The sequence below is a fragment of the Echeneis naucrates genome, chromosome 5, assembly GCF_900963305.1.
Source record: "Echeneis naucrates chromosome 5, fEcheNa1.1, whole genome shotgun sequence".
Lineage (NCBI taxonomy): Eukaryota > Metazoa > Chordata > Actinopteri > Carangiformes > Echeneidae > Echeneis > Echeneis naucrates.
This window is the reverse complement of record NC_042515.1, coordinates 9,748,925-9,772,228: the sequence shown is the minus strand read 5'-3', so window position 1 is coordinate 9,772,228 and position 23,304 is coordinate 9,748,925. Positions and strand designations below refer to the sequence as shown.

At 41.1% G+C, this 23,304-nt stretch overlaps 2 protein-coding genes across 4 annotated transcripts in view; one reads left to right on the top strand and one right to left on the bottom strand.

The window, feature by feature from the left end:
• Nucleotides 1-761: 761 nt before the first annotated feature.
• syn2b (synapsin IIb) overlaps nt 762-23,304 on the bottom strand; it is a 54,248-nt gene continuing 31,705 nt past the window's right edge. Inside the window, exons 4-13 of the mRNA XM_029501533.1 lie at nt 19,990-20,146; nt 19,620-19,709; nt 9,781-9,843; nt 8,966-9,108; nt 8,432-8,506; nt 7,377-7,479; nt 4,408-4,584; nt 4,136-4,202; nt 1,462-2,293; nt 762-1,061 (exon numbers count right to left, since the gene is read on the bottom strand). Coding sequence (XP_029357393.1) covers nt 908-1,061; nt 1,462-2,293; nt 4,136-4,202; nt 4,408-4,584; nt 7,377-7,479; nt 8,432-8,506; nt 8,966-9,108; nt 9,781-9,843; nt 19,620-19,709; nt 19,990-20,146 — 1,861 coding nt within the window. The 3' untranslated portion in view covers nt 762-907. The remainder of the gene's footprint in view (nt 1,062-1,461; nt 2,294-4,135; nt 4,203-4,407; nt 4,585-7,376; nt 7,480-8,431; nt 8,507-8,965; nt 9,109-9,780; nt 9,844-19,619; nt 19,710-19,989; nt 20,147-23,304) is intronic.
• LOC115043246 (metalloproteinase inhibitor 4) lies at nt 10,682-19,289 on the top strand. Of its 3 annotated transcripts, none has more exons than XM_029501535.1 (6): nt 10,682-10,779; nt 10,933-11,167; nt 16,264-16,361; nt 16,931-17,045; nt 17,222-17,346; nt 17,623-19,289. In XM_029501535.1, the coding sequence occupies exons 2-6, from the start codon at nt 11,029-11,031 to the stop codon at nt 17,818-17,820; spliced, it is 675 nt and encodes a 224-aa protein (XP_029357395.1). In that variant the 5' UTR covers nt 10,682-10,779; nt 10,933-11,028; the 3' UTR covers nt 17,821-19,289. The 3 variants fall into 3 exon arrangements, with proteins under 3 accessions (XP_029357395.1, XP_029357397.1, XP_029357394.1); XM_029501537.1 differs by having other exon boundaries at nt 10,700-10,806; XM_029501534.1 differs by having other exon boundaries at nt 10,735-11,167.

Genomic DNA, 23,304 nt, shown 5'->3' with positions numbered 1-23,304 from the left:
CTGCACAACTAACAAACATAGTTGTGAATTGAAAACATGTTCACAATAAGGCTACAACATCTAGAGAGAAAGAGAGAGAGAGAGAGAGAGAGACGGCGAGAGAGAGAGAAGGAGAGGCAACATAGGGCGAAACTCAACACTGATAGATCATCCTTCTGCTCCTGAAGTCACACTGAACCATATGGTGGAGCCATGCATATCAGCTGAACACACGTGAACTTACACACATTTCCAACTCCCACACACAACAGTCAACTTGGAACTTGTAGACACAAAAAAGGGGCGGCAATGACAACCTCCTAGACTTACACAGGAACAAATCCTTCACTGTGGGGGAGAAACCATCAAATGTCAAATATCTGATCATCTTTTAAAATATGTAGAAATCCAGCTGCTGAGTGAAAGAGTTAGGTCACTGGCCAAAGCTAATTGAAAAGTGCTAATGTATTTCTTCATAAATATTAGCTTTTATCCCTTTATAGTTATATTTAGATTTATCTTCTGCATATGTTCTGTATGTACATTGTATCTCTAGTCCTGAACATAATCATTTTATATTCTTTTATATATATATATATATATATATATATATATATATATATTTCATAAACTGAGTTCTGGGAAAAATAACATTTTCTTTTTATTCTTTTCTATATCAATGACGTAACTCCTTCAGTCCAATTAATGTGGCCAGCATCATTCACTGAAGATACTGCCCAGCAGGCGTCACTGTTACTGACACAGAGGAGAAGAGGGACAGGAACAGTAGGAATACAGTACAATTAACACACAAAGTTTAATCTCAGACTGGATCACATTTAATGTCAATCAAGTTATCCCTGGCCAAAGGTAAAAGGGCAGGTGGGCCAGAATTGCTAATGTACCAGGACCACAGCCAAGGCTGTGTCTAGTCAGAGAAAAGACTGGCGAAGGACTTTCGGAGGTTGCGAATTGTCTCTGCCTTCGCCTCTTCTTGGCCCTCGCCTCCGGAGCTTGAGACGCCGCGGAAGAAAGAAGAATCGCTGAAAGCGTTGAAGGCATTGGTCAGGGACTGGGACTTACTGGGGAGTGGAAGGAGAGGAAAAAGAGAGGGATCAGAACAAGGGAGTCAGGGAGGGATCGGTGATGGGATAGAAGAGGTAAAGAGGAAGGGAAAAGAGGGGCATGTGAACATCAGTAGAGTTGGTGAGGAGTAAGTGAGGACCAAAGACAGACTGGGAAATGTTTAAGAGGGAACATACAATACATACAACAGTCCTTGAGAAATATTCTGAATATATCATTTCAGCCAGTTGGACTGTTATATTTTGAACATATTAGACTGAAGTTTTGTGGATCTTTGTGTTATGTCATCAAATGTGGAGTTAAATCATCAGTTGACTTTGCTTCCTAAACACAAAGTATGGCCCATTGTAATGCATGTCTTGCATGTCAACAGTGCATTGATAAGATGGCTCTTACTTCAGCAGTGGATGACTCTTTTGCTGGGATGCTGGTTGTTCTTCCACAGGGACCTGGGGGTCAGCGGGGGCCGCAGCTGCTTCAGCTGGGGCCGACTCAGTGTTTGGAGAAGAAGAAGCTGGCTTGGTTTGGGGCTGGGCCTTAGCTGGAGACTGGATAGGTGGGGACTGGCTGGCTTTTGCGGGGGACTGAGCCTGTGTTGGGGCCGGTGCTGAGGCAGTATCCGAGGCCTGAGCAGGGGCTGGGGCTTGGGCAGAGGGTTGGGGTTTGGGTAAAGCTTTGAGAGGAGGTGCAGGTTGTGGCTTTGGCTGGAGTTGTGGCTTTGAATTCCTGCGTACAGGTGGGATGGGCTTTGCAGGCGGTGTGGGTTTGGGGGGCAGCTCTTTCGGTTTGCCAGCGGCTAGGGATGGGCTGCCCTGAGGCTTGGGCTGCTCTGATGTGGGAGAGGCTGGAGCCCGAGCTGGGGTTGGAGGGGAGGATGAAGCTGGGCCTGCAGTTGCTGCTCTGGTTGGAGGGGAGCCTGGAGGAGCTGCGGCTGCTGCTGCTGCTTTGGCTGGGGGGGATGATGAAGATTTGGCTGGGGTTGGGGTCGGAGCAGAATCTGGGGCTGGCTTTGCTATGGATGGGGCTCTCGTCATTGGGGGAGGCCTCGGCACTGGAGGCTTTGTGACTGAGGCAGCCTTCTGGACCGGGCTTGGCTTCTGAGCCTGAGGTGGTTTCTGACCTGGACCTGGACCAGGTTTTTGGGCCTGGCCAGCCTTTGATACTGGTTCAGATGCTCTCTTAGCTGACTCCGCTGATGGATCCACACTCTGTGATTTCACAGGTGCACCTAAAAGTTGCAGATATGAGATATTGTTTAAAAGTGATCTTCCCACATGGAGCAAAAAAAAAAAAAATACAATTGTAAAAATGAGCATTACTATTTTATACATTTAGCACATTTCAATGGAGCAGTTAGAAATGGAGGTGTCTGTAACGATCACCACAGACGAAACAGGAATTTGATAGAGATAATGAGCTGGTGTTTAAACATGCCCACCTAATGACCTCTCACATCCATAAAAGCTTTGTTAAAACACCTTTTAAGAACCGACCAAGGGAATGCAGGCTCTGAATGTTTGGACTGCAATGGTCAGCAGAGGGCAACAGATCGACAGTGAGGAGACGTAGTGTGTTGCCAATCATGCCAATTATTCACACTCAATACAACCATTAGGAGGTAGTGTGATGATAAAGGAGAGGCAGTGAGTAGCGAGAAAGCACCAAAGATTAGAATGAAAGACAATCATTATTATTATTAGCTGTATTAATAATGATAATAATAATAATTGTAGTAGTTAAATGATATATGAGGATCAAGTAAGCAGTAATTCAGTGGTCTGGATCCAAGCAAATAGCAAACGAGCATTCATTCAAAACATGATCAGGTTTTTTAATCGCAACATTATCATGTAAGATAATTTGTAAACTATGATAACACCAGGCCTTTATTCACAAAACACAAATGCATCAGGAAAGGAAGTCAGTATGTTTACATGAACCATGGAAAATATTACTGCAAAAGGGATTCAACAGCCAAGCATTAACCACTGAAACCCAACCCAGTTCACCCAAATTTACACAATGACCACGAGGGGCAAACTAGGACGCTACATTTCTCTCCATACACTCAAATGTCGGGCTGAGTTGATTGTTATGGCCTTAGCTTCAAAGTATATCCGAGGCCTTTTTCATTACTTGTCCTACAGTACTGTAGGAATTCCCAATTTTTGAATATCGGGTATGATACCAGTGCAATAGTCTCAGGGAATGAGAATGGATATTGATTCTTTCAAGGAAAAGAGATCAGGAGGCAGACAAAGTACAAAAACTCTGAAACTCTGGGTTTTAATGTGGCAGGAGATAAAAGGACAGGAGGTTCAAATCACCATCATGTCTGTCCAGTAAGTGTGTAGCTTCAAATAGTAGTAAATAAAACAAATAGTCTGGCTTTACCCAAAGTTCACTTAATGCAGTTTATCTTCACCCGTTTAATTATTTTGGAAAAAAACTGAAGTGTAAAAATGATATATTATGGTTTCACAAAGGGGCTATGTACCAGATTTGTCTTACCAGTGATCCACAGTTGTGCTACAAGATCTATGAAACAAGCTGTGTTGTTTTTACACTTTTTGATGAAATCAGTAAACATGCTTACCAAAGAGATAGGCAGATTTTTGTTAGCGTTGGACAGAGTTGATGTTTCCAGTCGAAATACCAAGCTAAGCTAAACAGGCGCTGGCTCCAACTTTGCAGTTTTAGTGCATCTATTAAAGCAGCCTCAATTTTCTCACCTAATTATTTGCAGGAAACCGAGTAAGTATATTTCCAAGAGTAAGAAAATCAAACTCTACAGCGTACTGTGGGTGAATTCTTAAGTCTGCCTGAGCATCATGTTCATAATATCTATGATTTTTATCTCAGTCATTGATCTCTGTATTGATTGTATATTGAACACTGTACGACCATGCCAAATCATACATAACTCAGTGGATGAAATCACACATTGACAGGTCAGTTTCTTCAAGTTAATCAACAGTTCAATTTGTTTTGAGTACATTTTTTGATTGACAATAGAGCATTACTTTTTCAAATACTGGGCTATCACAATTGTGAAAAGTGTTAAGACAACCTTGAGGTTGAGGGCGCTGGACTGATGTCCTGTTTGGATCTGCCAGTCCTTCTTTTAAGGCAGCACTCTGGGAGAGAGTGAGGTGTGAAGACAGAGAGAAAGAAAAGCAAAGGAGAGAATCACAAAGAAAATCAATGAAGGTTTTGGTAAAGACTCAGCAGTGAAGCTGCGAGAAAGGCTGCAACAAAAAGATTCCCTTTCTGTGATTTGAAGTACATGAATAGCAATGAATGTGAATATGAATGCAGACGTGTATTTTCCCACAGGTCTACCTGCTGGGGCTGCACAGTCGTTGGCTTCTGGCTTTGAGGGGAGCGAGCAGGTGAGCGGGAAGCACTGGACAATCTGTCAGCCAGTGCTTGGTTCATCTTAGTGATTACCACCTCTGATATGAGCTGGCGGTCCTCTGCCTGGTGGTCACCAATTAACTGCATAGACGAGCCCACAACCTGGACATCGAAAGCATAGACAATGTGAGCTTGGCTGAAATGTTGGGAAACAATTCTGGATACCATCAATGTTGGTACAACACATGGTAAGACAGAGCTATGGTTTGGCCTATAGCAATGTCTGACATCATACTGTCACGCATTACATTGCAAGATTACTTTGACCCATCCCAACAGAACTACCTAATACAGTAACGAATAATAATATACAATGGCAAAGAAATGTGTGCATGCCCTTCAGCATACACTCATATTCACCTTTCACATTTTTCCATCCATGAAATTACTACATATTTGATTCTGAGGTGAAAGGCTCCATGGGACGTTTAGGAATGTGTCTTGGACATCATCTTCTTGTCTTCCCTCTGTTTCTAAATGTATTCCTCCAAACCTATCTGCCTCTCTTCTCCACTCATTGCTCTACTACTGTCCATCACATGATCTCCTCAGCGGTTCTCTCTAGTCAGTACAAATCTCAGTTTATTTCCCTTTACTCTCAGTTAATTTACAGTTCCGTAACAGTGTATCACCACCATTGAACTGGTTTGCCTGTTTTAATTGGCAGTCCTTGACCAAACACTGTCTCTAACCATATGTGGAGTATCACTGTCTCTATCTTGTTCTGCTAATCCGTGCCAGGTAGCATAATTTTGACAAAAATCATCCAGTTTTTTTTTTTTTCCAAGGGTGAGTTGGCAGAGTCGATCAGCTCAATGAAGGGCTCTGTGATTACTGCCAAAATGTGAAGTGAAAGAATGGAAAGCAATGAGATGCAGCTTTTTTTTTTAAGCATTTCAGCTTATGTTCTTAAACGGCTGGTTTGTCAGGATGCTGCTAGTGCTGTTAGAATTACTGGCCTTTCAATCCTGTGGGCAAATTGGCTGCTTCTCCAAATACTAGGTCTCCCACTTCTCCACTTTCTCCTACTTCCTGTCTGATTACTTCTTCAGTTTAGATATTCTCTTGCATACTGCTGACTCATTTGTCTGGTAGTTTTCCACCTGCCTCTATGCCTCTGCACCCTTGGATATCTCTTTTATAACTCTCCCACAAGCCATCCCTCTGGATATCCTTCTATGTTCTATCTCTGTTACTATTAAGCTGTCTCTCTGTCTGAGTCTATTTGTGATCCTCCCCCTCTGTCAACTTGGACGGTGAATGGCTGCCCATACTTCCCCCCGCATGTCTCTGATCCCTGTGAAGTTTATGAGTGAGCAAAGGTAGCTGAAAACTGGTAATTGTCTCCTCACTACTATAACCAATGTGTGTGGATGAGAACTGAAAGAAATGTGGATGCAACTATAAATCACAGTAGCCCACTGATGATTTGTACAGTATGTGAATGAATATTTAAATGATCACATCTGACGCTGAAGTCTAAATAAAAATCTACATTTGGAGATCTGTGTCTCACTGTCCAAAGACATCACGTTTAGGTTGACTGGTGACTCTAAACTGTCTGTAGGTCTGACTGTGAGTGTGAGTGGTTGTTGGTCTCTGCCTGTCTCTGTGTGTTGGCTCTGTGATGGACTGGCGACCTGTCCAGGGTGGCCCCTCACCCAATGTGAGCTGGGATTGGCTCCAGCATCCCCTGCAACCCGGAAACGGATCAGCGGTAGAAGATGAATGAATGAATGTCTCTATATCAGGCTTCACCTGTCTCCATTTATGTGTTCTAACATGAATCTCTGCCTGAGCTTGAGCTCATGTTTCCATCTGATTCCAAGTACTCAAACAACCTCTCTCTGTCTCTGTTTCTAATCCGGAACCTAATTTTGCGTGAGCCTATCTGTGTCTTGTTTTCAAACTGAGCCTGAACCTCTGTCTGAATATAAATCTGTCTGATTTTGTCATGGTTTGTGCCTGCACTGTCTCAACATGAAGCCTGTTTCCGTGCCTCTGCCTGTGTCTGTTTTTTTCCATTAATCATCCCCTGTCTGTTTCATTCGGTTTGCTTCGATTAAACTTGCATCCACACTGCCCAAGAAATCCTCCTGGTTCCTGTCAGGACAGCTCAGCTCTATGTTACAACCTTGAGCAATGTTCACTTGTTCACTCCTGACCTGCTTCTTTGAATTCATCTCTACCAGCTGTGCCACGGATTCTGAATGTGGTTCCTGCTTTCTGTTGCTTACAGCTACAACAGATTAAGGTGGGCAGAGGCTATCCAACATTTTCTAGGTCTTGCCGTATGCTGTGCCAGTACTCACATTAATGCAGTCTCCTTCTTGCTTACTCACCTCACCCACTCTTCTTGTTTTCACCACTGATGGCTGGTATCAGAATATTTTGACTTTCATACTGAGACATAACCACTAAATGTCATCATGTTCTAGAAAACGATGATTGTTGTCATGACTTCAAGACTCAAGACCATGAAACATGAAACCAACATACTAAAAATATGATAAAGTGAAGATTAATACAAAGAAAGGAAGCTGACAGATAAACAGCGGTGAGTGTATTCGTCTTGCAGTATCCCATAATGTGTATTCAGGTGAGGTTCAATCGGTTTATTCCCAGGCAGACAATCTAAGGCCCTTGCAGTACAAATTAGGCCAGATGGGCTAAATTTATGTTCTTAATTCATGCTCTTATGAATCACAGCTCCCATGGGTTAGTGTGAACACTGAACAATTTCAAACAAAAGGCAGGAGTCAATAAATGAGGAGATAATACAGCAAGTAAGCTGTGTTTGCATTAAGGGTTTAATTTATCAACTGCTTCTTCGGGGTCTATAAAATTTCTTATATCCACCCTTCCTCTCTCCCTCCATTGCGTATATTACCTACCTCAGTGATGTAGTCATTACCATCCTTGCCACAGATGGCTTTGACAGCACAGATGTCCAACCCTCCAAAACTCTCTGAGCAGATATCAACCCACAGCTTAAACCTGTCATAAACAGAAGCAGGTACAACAACTTGGATTTAGCCGAATAAAAGTGATAATCTGTTCATAGACAAAGAGAATACATAAGTTACTATGTGCAGTAACTTTCTTGCAGATGTGAAAGAGGCCCTTTGGGTGAGTGAGGGAGTTTTCACTTTGCAGTATAAACAGGAGTGGTGCTAAAAACAGAGCTTTTTCTGCAGCTTGTAAATACATTTTGTTCCTTCACACTACTGTGGCCATAACATCAACTCATCGCTGTATGGTAGTGCAAATGTTGCACCTCTGGGCTTTTAACTTTACAGCAAACTTGTTATTAAACTGGGACCGCTTAAGCCAATAAAGGTGTTCTGTGCAAAATCTACTCAGACCAAACAGAGAGCTCAATATGGATGTAGCTGAACAATTCTATTCTTAGAACATTTGCTCTCATTTGGAAGTTTTTTATGCCGTACATTCAGTAAGTCTTTGCTGTTCCGAGTGTATGTAAAATGTCTACTTTGATAGTGTTGCATATACTTCAAGCCAGTATTGCACACATTCATTTCGTGTTGTAGCAGATGTTGTGGTGCAGCAACACATATACAACTACTTGTTATAGGCAGAAAAATCAGAGGTCTGATGTAGCTTTGAAACATTGATGATGGCTCTGTTATATGTGTTCTTTAGTAAGCCATGGCTGTGAGCTGCACGCACTATTAACAAAGAAATGACACCTGTGATGTCCCTGCTGTGACAGGTCAGGCTGCGGGCTTTAAAAAGGCTCTCTTAGCCACATTTTAGCCATGAACTCATGCCATCACAACCCCAACTCACAGCATCTATGTATTTACCCATGTGAACTGCTTTCAGCTGAATGACTCTCCTGTGTGAATACAGTGTGACTAACTGTGACAGAGCGATTTGTGTGACACCGGGGCAGCCTGAGTGTGACTATTGTGGAAGTGATGCTCACTTGTCAGTCATGGCTACTTGTTCCAACATGGCAGATCCGGTGTTGCTCTTCCAATTACCAGAGATGGACGTTCGCCTGAGGGAAGAAGAAGAAAGGGGAAATTGTGCATTCCATTATTGCTGACATTCTTTATTTTCAGGAGTTATACATACAGGAAATTAAAGGCAGAATGTGACAACCTGTGCAACCAGGCAACAAGCACAGATGCAGGGTTTCAGGCTGATTAGCATCCTGACAAATAAGACAGCGGCCAAATGATCTTTGTTTCATAGCAGGTAAACAGGTTTGCACACAACAAAAGGCATGAGAATAAAAAAGAACTGGTGTGTTAAACTGCAGGGTTTACGTTTCAAATTGTGAAGGTTATCCTCTCTTAAAGCAAAAGTCTGTCAGCTCTGTTCCCTTACTGATCTGAAACATTTGTACAGAGCCAGAATTCAGTGCGTCATACTAGAGATACACATGAATGCACTGAATCTATGAAGAAAAAAAACTTCTCCTCGAGCCTGCATTGCAAAGAAAGAACACACTTACATGTATGCTTTGTAGTCGGTGCCAATTTTCTGGACTCTGATGTCGTACTTGGCGTCTATGAAAGGCTCTGTAGTGCAGTAGGTCTGAGTAATGGCTACCACACTTGCAATGTCCTGGAAGTCACTCACATTGTCCACTTTGACCTGCAGAGCAATCATACATGTAGTAGATGTTGATTACAGATTGCACCAAATTTTTCAACTAAACCAGTACGACTTCATGTAAAACTTTCCTATGATGTTGCGCTGTCTTAACTGTTTGTAAGAAAACCCAAACAAAAAGAAAAGAGGCAGTTTTAATTCAATTTTGTCTTGAGTAAAATGGTTGTTTTGTGTTTTCCTGGTGAGAGATGTAGAAAGTCAAACTAAATAGTTAAATTGTAAAATTGCTCTATTAATACTTTTTGTACAGAAGTGAGTCAATGTTCTTATCTAATTCTGCAAAAAATCTATTGGTAACACAACACAACACAAGAGGTTCATAATTTAAATGATCCAAACCTTTATACTGCTCCTCCAGAGTGAAACTGACCATTAATAATACAGCCCTGTTCAAATATCTGGATCACTCTGAAGTTTAGAACCAGATGAGTATTGTTATGCTCTCTGCTGGAGCTACAGTCAGTGTCCTAGAAGTGAAATCCATTGCACCTGTGTGCCATGTATTGATCAAAAATGATTGCATCTTTGTCCAGCTATTCCCACTGGGGTGAGGCAACAAAGTTAAAAAAAGATTTAAAAAGTGTTTCAAACCAAAGTTTCTTTTGCAATAGACTGCAGTTGAAGATTAGACAGTGAGATAAGCGTCAACATTACCTTCCCCATTCCAGAGTGGGCATGTCCAATCTTTACCACTACTGGGAAGCCTGGTGCTGTTATCTGAAAATAAATATCATAAATGGAGGATGAGTAAATATCACCAACATGGAATGACAACAGTTGTAATACAACACTAGAAAAACGCTGCAGTGAAAACATTTTAGAAGAAGCCAATGCGACACAATGGCTGAACTTTCACTCTTTACAGATAGATTTTGGTCAGTAAACTATTTTGTTGGTTGTTTTTTTAATCAAAGCTTTTAATTGCTGTTAATATATTTTCAAGACCGAAAATGAAACCTAAAATGTCCACTGGCTCTCAATGAAAAATCTGAATTTCATTGAAAAACAGATGCATGAAAGCAGTTCAGGTATTTCCCAAAATATGATCTGCTGCTACAACCAAATAAAAGTTACTAGGATGCATCTCCTGGAACTTATATCTGTGCAACATTTCTTGGTAATTCATCAGTTGACATATTTCCAGTCCATGTGTTACATACCCTGCAACCTGGAAACGGGTAACTGGTAGAAGATGAATGAATGAATGAATGAAGTGTTACATAATAGTCTGAAAAACATGGAGGCCAAGATACATACCAATATATCTGCGACAACCAACTTAATAATAATATAAGCTTAAATATAAGGTTATACTCATTCATCAAATTCTGCTGCTAAATATCCGCTTCAATGATTTAATACAGGATGACTCTTTCACAAAATGTGTAATTTCATTCAGCCTACGGGCGGAGAGAGAGGACATCAAAAAGAGAAGAAGAGGCAAAGGATGGTAGTTTTTTCTCCTGCGTTTGAGGAGGCTGTCCCTAAATTGTTGAGTACATAAGAGGCTCCCTGTGTGCGACCCTCTCAGCATTCAAGACCAGAGTGTGAGGGGATCCAACTATTGTAAGTTTCTCTGTGTGTTGTCTACCGAGAGGGAGAGCGAGAAGAAGAAGAGAAACGAAGTAGTGACAGTAGCAGCCTGCCCTTCAGGTTATTTGCTCCAGTTTTAATTCAGAGGTGTTCTTTAAACTTATGAAAACATTTCTATCCACAGCTGCCCTTCAGCTCGGAAGAGCTCATCTTACTACTTCAACTCAACTGTCCTATCCGACCCCCCACCCCCCCTCCCTCATTGTCTGCCAGCCTGATTCGCTTCCCAGGGAACTTAACGGGATCAGAAGAGGTTGCCGAGCTTTCTTTCATCGAGTGGTGGAGCAGTCAGAGGCAGCCAGAGTTGTCATGGCCATGTCCCAGGAGCAGAGTGTGTGTCTGGGGCTCCTGGTGCTCCTTTTGCTTGGTGCAGGCATGGAAAAAGTTGTGGAGGGATGTAGCTGCCACCCAGCACACCCACAGCAGCTCTTTTGCAGCGCTGAGATCGGTGAGTTGTTGACTGGAGATCCGTTTTCATTTGTGTTCTCTCCCATAAAAGTTATAAATCTAAAAAGCTGCTGCATTTAATAATAGAAGAAAAGCTGATTTGAAGTTTTCCAGGCAGTGAATGCAACATCCGCACTGTGAAGTGTTTGTCAGTAGTTTGGAAGGAAGACCTCGTCTCTCTTCCAAATGAACTCTTTGATGGTTTGGCTTATTGCTCACCTTAATGACAGATTGTGAGAGTGAAGGTAATAAGCCAAGAGCTAATCAATAAGGCTTTCTGAGCTTTTCATGGCAGCTGATTTATTATTGTGGTGTTTTCCAATTATATTCAGAGAAACAAGTTGTATGCAGACAAGTCCAAGTTGTTAAAGCTCTTATTATATCAGCTTGTAAATTATTAGTGCATTGGGCTGTCAGTGGAGGATTTATTGACTAACATCATGTATTACAGACTTTCTTTTTGTGTATGCACCCTTTTCTCTCAGGCTTTGTTTTTTGATATCATATTTTCTATTTCTTAAATATTTCCATGTTTTTATTTGAAAACAAAACTATCTGGTTCATATTTGAATCTTCTCGGCCTTAATCTCATAAAAACAAACTCGAAAAAGTGGGCGCTGAGTGAGCCCTGGCCTACTTTCTGTCTGTCTGTCGGGTTGTATGCCTGTCTCTCTGTCTGACGCCCCCCATCATCCACTTCTTTCTGGTCTCAGCACAGGCCAAAACCAACACTACTCTGACTTTGAGTACTTGGCTCCAGGCTGTGGAAAGCTGGTGTATGTGTTTCTGTCAAAGGTTACACTCCAGCAGAGGATAGCAGGAGAGAGAAAGTAGGAGAAGACACAGTTTTTTTATGTCAGTCCTGTTTGCTCTGTATCTCCATACAGACAGGTGGTTGTTGCCTTGAAAGTCAGGATAAAATGGAAGCTGAGACCTGTTCTCAAAACCTCTATCACGCCAAACTAGATCTAGGTTATGAGAACACTCTGGGTAGACTATTTGGGGCAGTGTTTGTAGGACAGAGTTTTACATATGAAATTTGTCATCCGTGAGTGATGTGCAAGAATGATTATTCTGTTTTTGCAGACAAACCATATGACTAAAGCAAAGTAGCTTTCAATCTCAATAGCTGGATTGACTTTCACCACTTTCTAAGACCTTTTTCCCTGGATTTTGGTTTAGTTCAATAGAAACAAAAGGTGTTTAAAAACATATGAATAACATGTAAGTTAATGCAAAGTTAATGCAAATCAGCCTACTGCCAACAAAGAAGCAAACAAAAAAACAAAGGACTAAGCAATTATAGAATAATAATTAAGAATGATAGAATAATAGCTGAATAACTGCAAACAGACTGGACAAACTTATGATTTCTCAAAGTGTTAAAGCAGGAGACATGAGGCTGAGGAACAAACATCAACTTGTATACTGAGTTGGGAAGGTGTTTTTTTCTTTTTTAGTCCTTTCTAAAATCAGAAACATCAGACCAAATGTGTGAAGAACAGAATAAACCCTGTTCATCCGCTCTGATGTAAGCTGGATAGGTCAGCACGTCAGCCTAACTAGCACAGTGGTCATAGTTATAACATTAAGATAATATTAAATCACCACAAGCCCCTTCAGAAGTTGAATTTACACAAGTTTCAATTCCAAGTCCTGTGCTACATGAAATGCTCCCGCTGGTTTCACTCTGTAGCATTAGCAACAGTGTTTTAATATGATATTGCACGCATGTAGTCCTCAACTGACCTATTTAAGGACACATTTACTGGGTTTTAGAGCAAGTCACTCCAACCAAGTCAAAAAGCTAATGATGATTAGTTGGTGAAATTAGCCAGCTCTTGTTGACTTCAAATCAATGACCCATTGACTCAATAGCTGCCAAAATGAAAATTACTGGAAAGGTAAAATAAATATGTGTTATATGATAAATCGCAGAGTTAACAGGTGTATCAGGAACAACTGTGAGGGCAGAGTTTGGAATACAGTCAACTGACAAGTTCTTCTGTATCTAGGTCCCCGTTTCGTCAGTTTTAAATGTTTCAGTCTGTATTTGGACAAAAAGTCAGTGGTACCCTTTCAGATAGGATGTGACTCTCTGCACCTATAAATAATAACTAATGCCAATCTCTCATTTACAATTAGCGCATCTAAGAATGCTCTTCATTTGGTGGCATCTGAGCTTCCACTGTCTTGGTTGTTTTCTAAGGATAAACTGGTGGTGGCCTTTAGTTGACCTGACAGTCGTGTCAGAGTGGACGAACCCTTTGAACAAAGCTGTACATCTGAGTAATATCCCATCTGGACAAACTTTGGACAATTCCTTCGCCATGCTTGTGTATTTGTGTGTGTTTGTGTGTGTGTGTGTGTGTGTGTGTGAGCGTGCGTTGGACAGAGGCCAAGCCATGCCAACACAGCCTAATCCATCTCTCTCTCTTTCTTTCCCTTGCTCTCCCTACTTCATTTCCATGTCTATAGGCTTGGTCTAATGAGCTGCATACTAACAATATCAGTGTGAAAGCCCGCTGACAGTCCAGCTTTGTGAGCATGACAAGGGTGCCGATTCATCTGGGAGGGGGGAAGTTACTTACTACATCAGTTCTCATGGTACAAGTTTGCAATATTTCTTTGGTTATGTAGCTGTGAGGCAGATGCACGGCCACTTTCACTCTGCAGGCATGCTTGTCCTTATTCCTGTTTGTTCCACAGCTGCAGTGACTGAATTGAGTGGGTAACCTAGCCTGCGCAGTTCAAAAGACGTCTAGGTGGGGCGGCGGGGGGGGGGGGGGGGGGGGGGGGGGGGGGGGCAAACAATCTGGGCCAAGAGAATCAACAGACAACAAGCTTGGATTAAAATGAGTTTTTCATTGAAACTGTGTAAAAAACTATAATGCGTGGAATGTGATCCAACCCAAAGACACTTTCTGTGTTATCAGAACCTGCTAATTGGCTGTAGCACAAAAATGACTAAATGTGACCAATATCACACCCATGGTTTTCTGGTGACCTGCTTGGTAAACACAGATTTAGCCAATCTATACCAACAGGCTGCATATCTCGATTCTCAATAAACGCTTGGCAAAAACGTGTATTTTCCAAACTTTAGTCTTAGAAAGCTCGACATGCATTCGTAAGATAAGATGCTCATCATGTTAGACATTATTATTATTACATTGACTTTCAGGCAGCATTTCTAAATTGTTCCAGCATTTGAAAGTACTACGCTCTATTACAAAAGAAAAGAATGTGTAATGTTTACCATATGCACATCATGTAAAAAGTGAAAGAAAATAAGCGTGTTAATACAGTAAGCAAGTGCACAGCACTTCACTGCTGCAGCTACGTCAGTAACTCACTGGCCACATTTGACAGAGCCTTACACAAATTTACGCAGTTTTTTGATTAATTTAGTTTTAATATGTATATCTAACCCTCCAGTGTACTAACAATTCACTCCCACTGAGCCCAAATTCCTGGCATGGATCTTTCAAGTCTTTGTCGGTGAATTGCAAAACTCAGCGTGTTTAGCAATTTATATTTACTCTTAACAGTTTCTCACATTATAGGTCACTAGCCAGTCTCCCTTTTTTGTCTCCACCTGATTTTTCATAGACTCAAGATGGATTCTGTTTCTTCTCTACTTCACTTCCATAACCCTGACCACACTGTATTCATGCAATGTGTTAATCTGAAGTTTAATGTTTTCACATGCACTGTCAAGCTTTACTTGTATTATACCATGAAACAATGGTATCTATCAAAGTTGTATTGAGCAGACATCTAACAGTGTGCTCTCTGACATTTTCCACGTGGTGGACGTCCCCGAGCTGTCTGATTTGCTGTGGCAGTAAAACGCCCCTCGATTAAACTTGTCTGTATGCTTCCTTGCCATCTTGTGTTGCCTTTCAATTTCTTTGTATGTTCAACAGACAAAAAAAAAAGCCTCTTTCTCTCCTGAAGCGATTCCACAAAACATGCTGAGCTTCTCCTCCTCTTACCAGCAGACTAAACTGTGGTGTAGTTATGCGATGACCGAGAAGCAAAAACAAGGGGGTGGTTTGCTTAGCTGTGTGACGGGGTGAGTGGGTGAGGAGGGGTGCTGGGCCACACTTTCTCTCCCCCTGATTAACACTGGAGCATTTCTCTGTCTCCTTCACCCAGGTCCTTTGCTTCACTTTTTCCTCTCTCTGTCTTCCTCCATCTCCCCGTGACGAATCTGAAAGCGACCTTTTTCTTTATTTCAGACACAGTGTGAAATGGAGGAACGGAATATATAAAGTTTTCTCATTAAAACCCCCCTACATGATGAGTATCCTGTTCAATATTTTTCCAGTGTGCCACCGCTTTTCAGATCTGACTGTAAGGCCTGTGGTTTCAGGAAAACAGAGGCTCAGCCTGAAAGACAGCTGGAGTAATGCTCTTAATTATGTTTGACGTATTGAGCTAAAGGGCTATTATTATTTAAAACTCAAAGTTTGACAGTGGAATTATTTTGTCAGTTAAAATTATGAAGAATACAGATGTCAATAAGTGCAGGCTTCATGGATTTGATGGAAAGAAAAAAAAAGGATATTAGGAGCAATAAAAGCTATAATACCAGGGTTTGATTTGGCACAGTGGGCTGCATGTTGTGGTCTGGATGAGGAAACCCTACAATGTTTATAATATTTTGATTATAATAGGTATTTTCTCACTTAATGACAGGCTGTAAAATTATATGACTTCAGCATTACCTTCCTGTTGAGAACCGCAGACCGCAATGCACAGCTTTTGTCCTCACATTTGCTTTACAGTGTGGGATAAAATAATGCAGTGCAAGACACGGTTTGGATTCAGTTATCTGTGCATGCTTTGTGTGTGTGTGTGTACGTGGTGTACTGTATCTATAAATGTGTGTCTTCGTGTGTGTGGAGTCATTTAATGGAAGTGTGCAAGCAGAAAGCTACTTGGTATTCAATGTGGGTTTTGATTTTGCTCCCAGCGGAGAGGAGGGACACATCCTGTATCACTACTGAGAGAGACTGCTTCTCTATCTGTGGACACAAGTCTGTCTGTCCATAAGGCATTCAATTGATTGTTTTTTTTTTTTTCTGGCAGTGATAAGGGCAAAGATCTCTGGAGAGAAGATTGTGTCACCTAGCAACAGCTCCTCACCTTACATGAAGATGATCCAATACGAAATCAAAATGATCAAGGTGAGATGTCAGGCCAGCTGCTGCTGCTGCTGCTGCTGCTAACATGCATCAGTCTTACAGCTGTTTGGTTTATGGGGACATTGTCTGCGTGCCATCCTTCAGGGAAAAAGCAGCAGAGACATTTACAGTGGCTGAACTGACAGAAGTCCTGATAAAATCCAACATAAGACGGAGAGTAGTTCACAATAATCAAATGTTTCTAAATGTGTTTCCTTTCGAGCCGGTGCTGTTACAGTAAAAAAATATGGTAATACGGAGCTGCTTTCGAGAAGAGTATCTGCTTAGGGATTGTTTATTACAGCTACTTTATATTTCTACATTTTAGAGTTCATCTCAGACGCGCTTGTTGACTGACACAAAGGCTGAGCATGCCATATCTTAGGGACATGAAAATGTTCTACTTTCATTATTACTCACTCAGCAATAAATTACATACATATATACATATAGAGAGAGAGAGAGAAAGAGAGAGAGAGAGAGAGAGAGAGAGAGAGAGAATTAAACTAAGTCTGTATGAGGCCAGGCTTATACTTCCCTTTTTCAATTCTCTTCTCCATCTTTCTTTTCAGATGTTCAAAGGTTTTGACAAAGCCAAGGATATCCAGTATGTGTACACTCCAGTCTTCTCCTCTCTGTGTGGAGTCAAACTGGACTCCAACAATAAAGCAGGCTATCTTCTCTCAGGTATTGTTATAACGCAGTTGGTTTTCAGATGAAACCCAGAAAAAGCAGCACAAAGGATTTTCCTTCAGAGAAATAGTTTGTCATATTGAAATTATATTTATTGTATTTATGTTCTATAACATTATTAAACACTGATTTAGTTACAACACTACAATGTGTGTGATGTCACTAAATAGGGAGTATGTGGAGCGATGGGAGGATCTCTATTGGTCAATGTGATCTGGTCGAGTCCTGGGACAACTTATCACTGTCACAAAAGAAGAATCTCAACTACAGATATCAGATGGGGTGTGAATGCAGAGTAAGTAAAGACTCTTCATTCACTCTGCATACATATTTATCTTCGCAGGACTTATTTCAGCCTGCTTTGGAGCTGCCAACGTGAGTTTGGGCTCAACAAACAAAGTACCCTGACTGTTAAGTCAAAGAAGTCTTCTTATCTCTTACGCTCAGTCTCAGACTTCCTTTCCATTTTGGTGCAAAAGATTTTCATGCCTTATTCATATCACTGTCAAGACCAATTTCTGAAACAATGACACGATGACTCGTGTGACTAGATCTAATGTTCTCTCCTCAGATCAACACGTGTTACACAGTGCCGTGTGCATCTACAGGAGAAAATGAGTGCTTGTGGACTGACTGGCTGCTGGATAACAGCCTAAATGGGGAGCAGGCTCGGCAGTATGCCTGCATCCGCCGCTCTGACACAACCTGTAGCTGGTACCGGGGTGGGCCTCCGCCTGAGAAAGACTTCCTGGACATGACTGACCCTTGACCTGTACCCCTGAGCTTGATTTCAGTCCATCTGACTCCTGAAACGCCTCAAGAAAAATATGTCCCGCTTTTGGCTTATATAGCTCAGATTTGGCGTTTACAATAGCAACTGATTTCACTGAAAAATTGGCTGATTTTTATTTTCATGGGAGCTTCCCCTGCCGCCAAGATCCTGTTAGCAAATTTCCAGTGGTTGGTATTGCAATACTAGGAAAAGTATTTATAATCTGCAGCTTTCTCACTCTCTATCCAATCCAGATCAGCCACTGCAGATTATTCAACCCACAGTGAATCTATCTATTTTCTCTCCAGGCCTGACAGTAAATACACAACCGTCATAGAAGAGAATCATTTCAGGACCTACTTGTTTATTCATAACTTACAAGTTATGTAGTAATTTGGGAAGGAAGTAATGTGAAACACGAGGAGGGAAATCAGAGGGGAGAAAAAAAAAAGGTGTCAAATTCTGCCACAACCGAATACGTGTGATTACATGCACATCACCCGTGCAAATATACTGCAGCGGTGTCACCTTCTCTTCACACAATCTGGTGTTGACTTGTGTCACGTTGATATAAAATCCAATACGGTCCCTTTCAAATGAAAATGCACGGTATGCATCTCGAAGAAAGTGGCCCCAGATATTCTCGAATTGTATTCTATTTTGACGAAAGCTTGACACACGAATTTTATGGGATCTAAATCAAGAGTTTTAGCTCTTTCATTAATGAGACTGTAAATATTGTATCACAGTGCAAATTAACATTTTAAAAGCTTGTATCTTGTAGCATATAGATGTTCTTATGGTCTTGTGCAGTTAGTTTCCTTGGTTGAACTCTACTATTTCCTGTGCCAAAAATCTAATCCAGCGCTTTAACAACAGCACTGCCACCTGTAGAATTCAAGCCCCCTTTCTCTCTCCTTAAAGAAAATGACAGAACAGGAGAAGGTTCTATTCAGCATTTTAACTCCTTAAGAAGAAAAGGAAGAGGATTTCCTGAAGGTTCAATTTCCAGAGCAAAAACATAAAGTGTTAACCAACAAAACACAAAAAAACTCCTCATTCATGATGAAAGTGTTATCGCTATAGGATTTATTTAATATGATAACACAAGCCTAATTTCAAGGACCCAAATCTGAATTGACCCCTGTCTTGTTACGGGATTACTTCACTGAAGTCATACAGATCCAAATGCATTCTTGCATCTTATCCTCATGCTTCGGCCACGTTATGGTTACATTCAACAATACTTTTGGCTTTCACGTGCCACATTTTAAATATCGGTTACAGTTTTCATGTCTGACATGATCATAATGCAGCTGTATGGCTTTAGTGAGGTACTATAAAACTGTTTCATCTTTGTTTTGTACTGAACAAATTGTTTGGGTTTGTATTTAAGTCTCTGTTTCTGTCTAAATAGAATTTTCTATTTCCGTGTACCAAAAAAGATTGTATATAAAATGTCACAATGGAATAAAGTGTCACTGACTCTTTCTTTACTTCAATTACCAAAATGTAAAACAGGTAAGACATATTGGAGTGCTACACTGAGAGCACATAGGTGAACCAAACATAAGAAAAAAAGTTTTTGAGCTTTTTGGTATACTTGAAACACATTTCTTTGCAATAAATATAACAATACTTACCACAGGGCATTTGAGACATTAAAACGTTGGCCGGGGTTTTAGAAAACATGTCACTGCACAGACAAATAGCCTGACAACTAAATCTCAAACTCATCAGTGGGGACACTGTCCTTTGAAAAGTGGATATTTTAGAGACAAAAAATTAATTCTTACCATGTCTTTGTAGTTGGGGTAGAAAGTCTGATCAATGAGAGGGAACTTATCTGACCCCAGCCGCTTCTGATTATTGATCAGCTGGGAAAACTAAAAGAATGAAGAAGAGCAGAGAAGGACTCTTAGAATAAAGGCTCAACTGGCTGTCATAAAACTATGAGCAGTGAGCGTATTATGGATTATAACGTGTAATTCACAGTTTTATAAAGTACATGTATTTTGTTTATATCATAACATTTGGCGCCATTGCGTTTTTACCATAAAAATCTAATGTTCCAAAGTTGATTAAAACTGAAACCGCCACTTGCTCCATTAAAAAGCATCTACAGCCAATAAAACAGTATGTGGGATGTGAATGAGTTTTGCTTACGGCCCAAGGTTTGTCAGAGAGGTTGTAGATGGAGTCCAGAGAGTTGACTGAGGGGATGCCTGCATACTGCAGGCCAATGATCAAGTTCCTGAAGTCCTCATTCTGTGCCATGCTGAAAGCATGTTGACGCACCAGGACGAAGTCAGGCTTGAAAGACCTGGTATGACAAAGTAAACAATTATTGAGTACTTCTTTCTCATTCAAATGAATGGGAAAGTGTGTCCAAACTTTTGACTGGTAGTGTATATGTGTGTGTTTGTAAAGAACACGGCCGTGAGGAAATTGATGATTCAAAGTGGACTAAGCTTTTTTGTGCATGCCCATGTTTTTAAATTGAAACCTGGTGATCCTGGAGAGTTTTAAGCTTTAATAAAACTGAGCACATAACATAAACACATTAGCAATAGTATTTCATTGTGTCTCAGGAAGGAGGATAAAAGCTCAGGATAGTTGGGGTGGATACATAGGTTACTAAAACACTGGGGATGAATGTTTGTTTCCAATTTCCAACTGACAGTGGGCGTCTTTTATTCTTAAAACTTGACTGCAATAAGCCCGTAAACTTAACCTCATGGCTATAATTGTCACCATGACGACAAAGCTCCTATGGCCTAAAGGGTAATTACTTGATATCAAGCTGAAACCAAGGTTTTCTGTCATTGTCTGCGCTTGGTCGGAGGGTCACAGCAGAGAAAGGAGGGTGCAGCGTGATCCGCCCCCACATGTTGTCCTGGGTAACCTCATCGCTGACAGATGAAACAATTAAGCTTCTGTGGTGACGTGTGTCATGAAGGCAAATGCCTGCTGTCTTCCTGAGGACAGCAGCAGAGCTGAACTGCAACAACGACCACGGTGAAGAGGAGTTTGGGGTCCAGTGATCTAAAACAATTTAGTGCTGAAAAAATAGAATTTTGTAGCTACCATAGGACTTTGGCTTAGTTGATTTCAGTGAAATATTGATGGAGACAGGGCATGACTCCTGTTATTTTTTCCCTTTTGTCTCTGAATATGTGGAGGAGTTAGAGGGAAAGTGAATAAAACCATGGGTGGGTGAACAGAGACAGAAAATACAGAGTAAAAGAGACATAGAGCGCCGTGAGAGACAGAGGAGACAGACAGAAAGAGAAAACTCTGGCACGCTGTGACCACCACCAGCTCTTCATGCAACGAGAATACTAATCAGCTACTCCAAGAAAGGAGCACACAGCAATTTACGTACTGTAATCTCTTCATTACTGACAGCAGGCAATGAAGATCCACATGGTCTTTACTCTTGACTCTGGCCTTGAAATCCTGGTCCTGGTCATCCTAACTGAATTTCATTTTGTATCTTTCATTTCACTGTGTACTGCAACAGTAACAAAACTCTGACAGCAGCACTTAACTGAAACAGACATTACTCTTCCAATTGATAAAAAAAAAAAAAAAACCTTTCCTGGTAAATTGATATTTGGTCCCTTCTGTGTGTGTGAAGGGACCGCACTTCCCTTCTGTGACCTGTTTATTTCTCTTCATTTCAACTGAATGTATGTGTGTGGCTTGACAACATTCAAGCTAACCAACAACTTAAGACATTTCACTAGTGCGATAAACTCTAAAATTTGTATTTGCAAATCCCATGAGAAGATAGAAACTAACAATGATTTGCTCCTATTCGATATCTGGGAAGGTTCATATGGATTAGGGTTTAGTAGGAAGAAACTGGACTTCTTATCTTGTTTGAAGACACTTCAGCTCTCATCCAAAAGGCTTCAGTGTGGGAATCCCAGTTATTTAACCCAGAGTGGTGAAGACCGGAGGGTGATCCTCTGGCTAGGCATCATGTGAGTCGTTAAGGTCACATGAGCTGAGAGTGTTTGCCCCCCCCTCCCTGGTTTCTTGTGACGCCTAGGTATCACATGCCCCCAGGTGTGTATGAGGGCAAACCCGCCTGGGGAGGGCTCCCAAGACAGCACTGTAGGTTGCAGCTTATCCTGTTGGATAAATCTTTTTATTCCACTGAGTCATAGGCTCTTTCTGTCTGTCTCCTCTACTGATGACTACTGATTATTTAAAACACATGAATGTGCTGCACTGTTGCCCTGAGCAATGCTACTCTGATTACTAGGGCACTATATTTTATTTTGAGTTAATCTCATACACACACACACACACACACACACACACACACACACGCACACACACACACACAGTCCGACTGCAGTAAATGCTCATTCGAGCGACCAAAGCATATCAATCCACTGCTAAAACTAGGCTACCTTTTTCTCTTTTTGGAATAATACAATCCTTCTTTAAAACCAAAGGGCCCAGTTGTTATGGAATACAAATAAGAATATACTCGCAAACTCTGATAAACATTCATGCTTTCAGTAGGAACAAACAGGATTGGAGCTGACAGACACAAGCACAAACGACAAAGCATTGAGAGTCATCCTTACATATTTTTTGTCTGTCTTTATTGGATTGACTGTATTTATTGAAAACCATGGGAAGCAATGTAATTATGGACAAATGGAGAAATGGCATGGTCAAGCATGGTCAAAAGGGCTGAGAGGACAACCAAGTTCTCTATCAACTGTATTTAGTTGTTTGTACTGAAATGTGACGTGTCCTCGTTTAATCTGCAGGTACGTGAGATTGGATAAACACATGGAAGTTAGCCTGTATGCATAAAGGATATAAGTAGATGTTCCAGGGTGTGCCAGGCCAAAATCAGTGTGAGTCAATTTGCAATTTGGACGTTTTAAAATTACGCCTATTTTGTGCACAGATGTTACACCCACAGTACATTAGCTCAAATATCATAACATTTAGTGGTTGGCAGGCTTCTCTTCTCATTGAATACCAAATCCTCTGACCTCTGAGAGGTTAGGGCAGCTTTTGAGAAAGGGCAGTTAAAAATAATGTATTTTTTCTATGTTTTACATCAGTAGTCTCGGAGGAGCTGCAGTTTGTGCAGCAACACATTCAGGCTTTAGAAAATATTACATCTCCTATCAGGATGAGGATTTCTCAGAAACACACAGACACTGGTGGTGAGCCGATTTGTCACTCTGATTTCAAATTGATGAATACATTCCAATTACAGAGACAAATGTAGATAATTTTGTCCAAGTCTTCTTTTTCAATTCTGTGTTGAATTCAGACAAAGGACAGGACAGGCTGCTGATTGCCTATGCCAGCACATTCATTTTTTCCCAGTGAGTCCACATCAGGTGAGTCTGAAAGCACGGCACAGCATGACAGAAGCTCATATGACACATGTACAAGAATAATGAGTCCACTGACATGACATTGTCAGGACAGGTGAACCTG

Excerpts from the sequence above, each read along its gene's own strand:
- LOC115043246 (XM_029501534.1), top strand. The coding sequence starts at position 10,822 with ATGAAAACATTTCTATCCACAGCTGCCCTTCAGCTCGGAAGAGCTCAT. Across the intron at positions 11,168-16,263 it reads CTTTTGCAGCGCTGAGATCG|TGATAAGGGCAAAGATCTCT; the intron begins GTGAGTTGTTGA and ends TTTTTCTGGCAG. Across the intron at positions 17,347-17,622 it reads AGATGGGGTGTGAATGCAGA|ATCAACACGTGTTACACAGT; the intron begins GTAAGTAAAGAC and ends TTCTCTCCTCAG.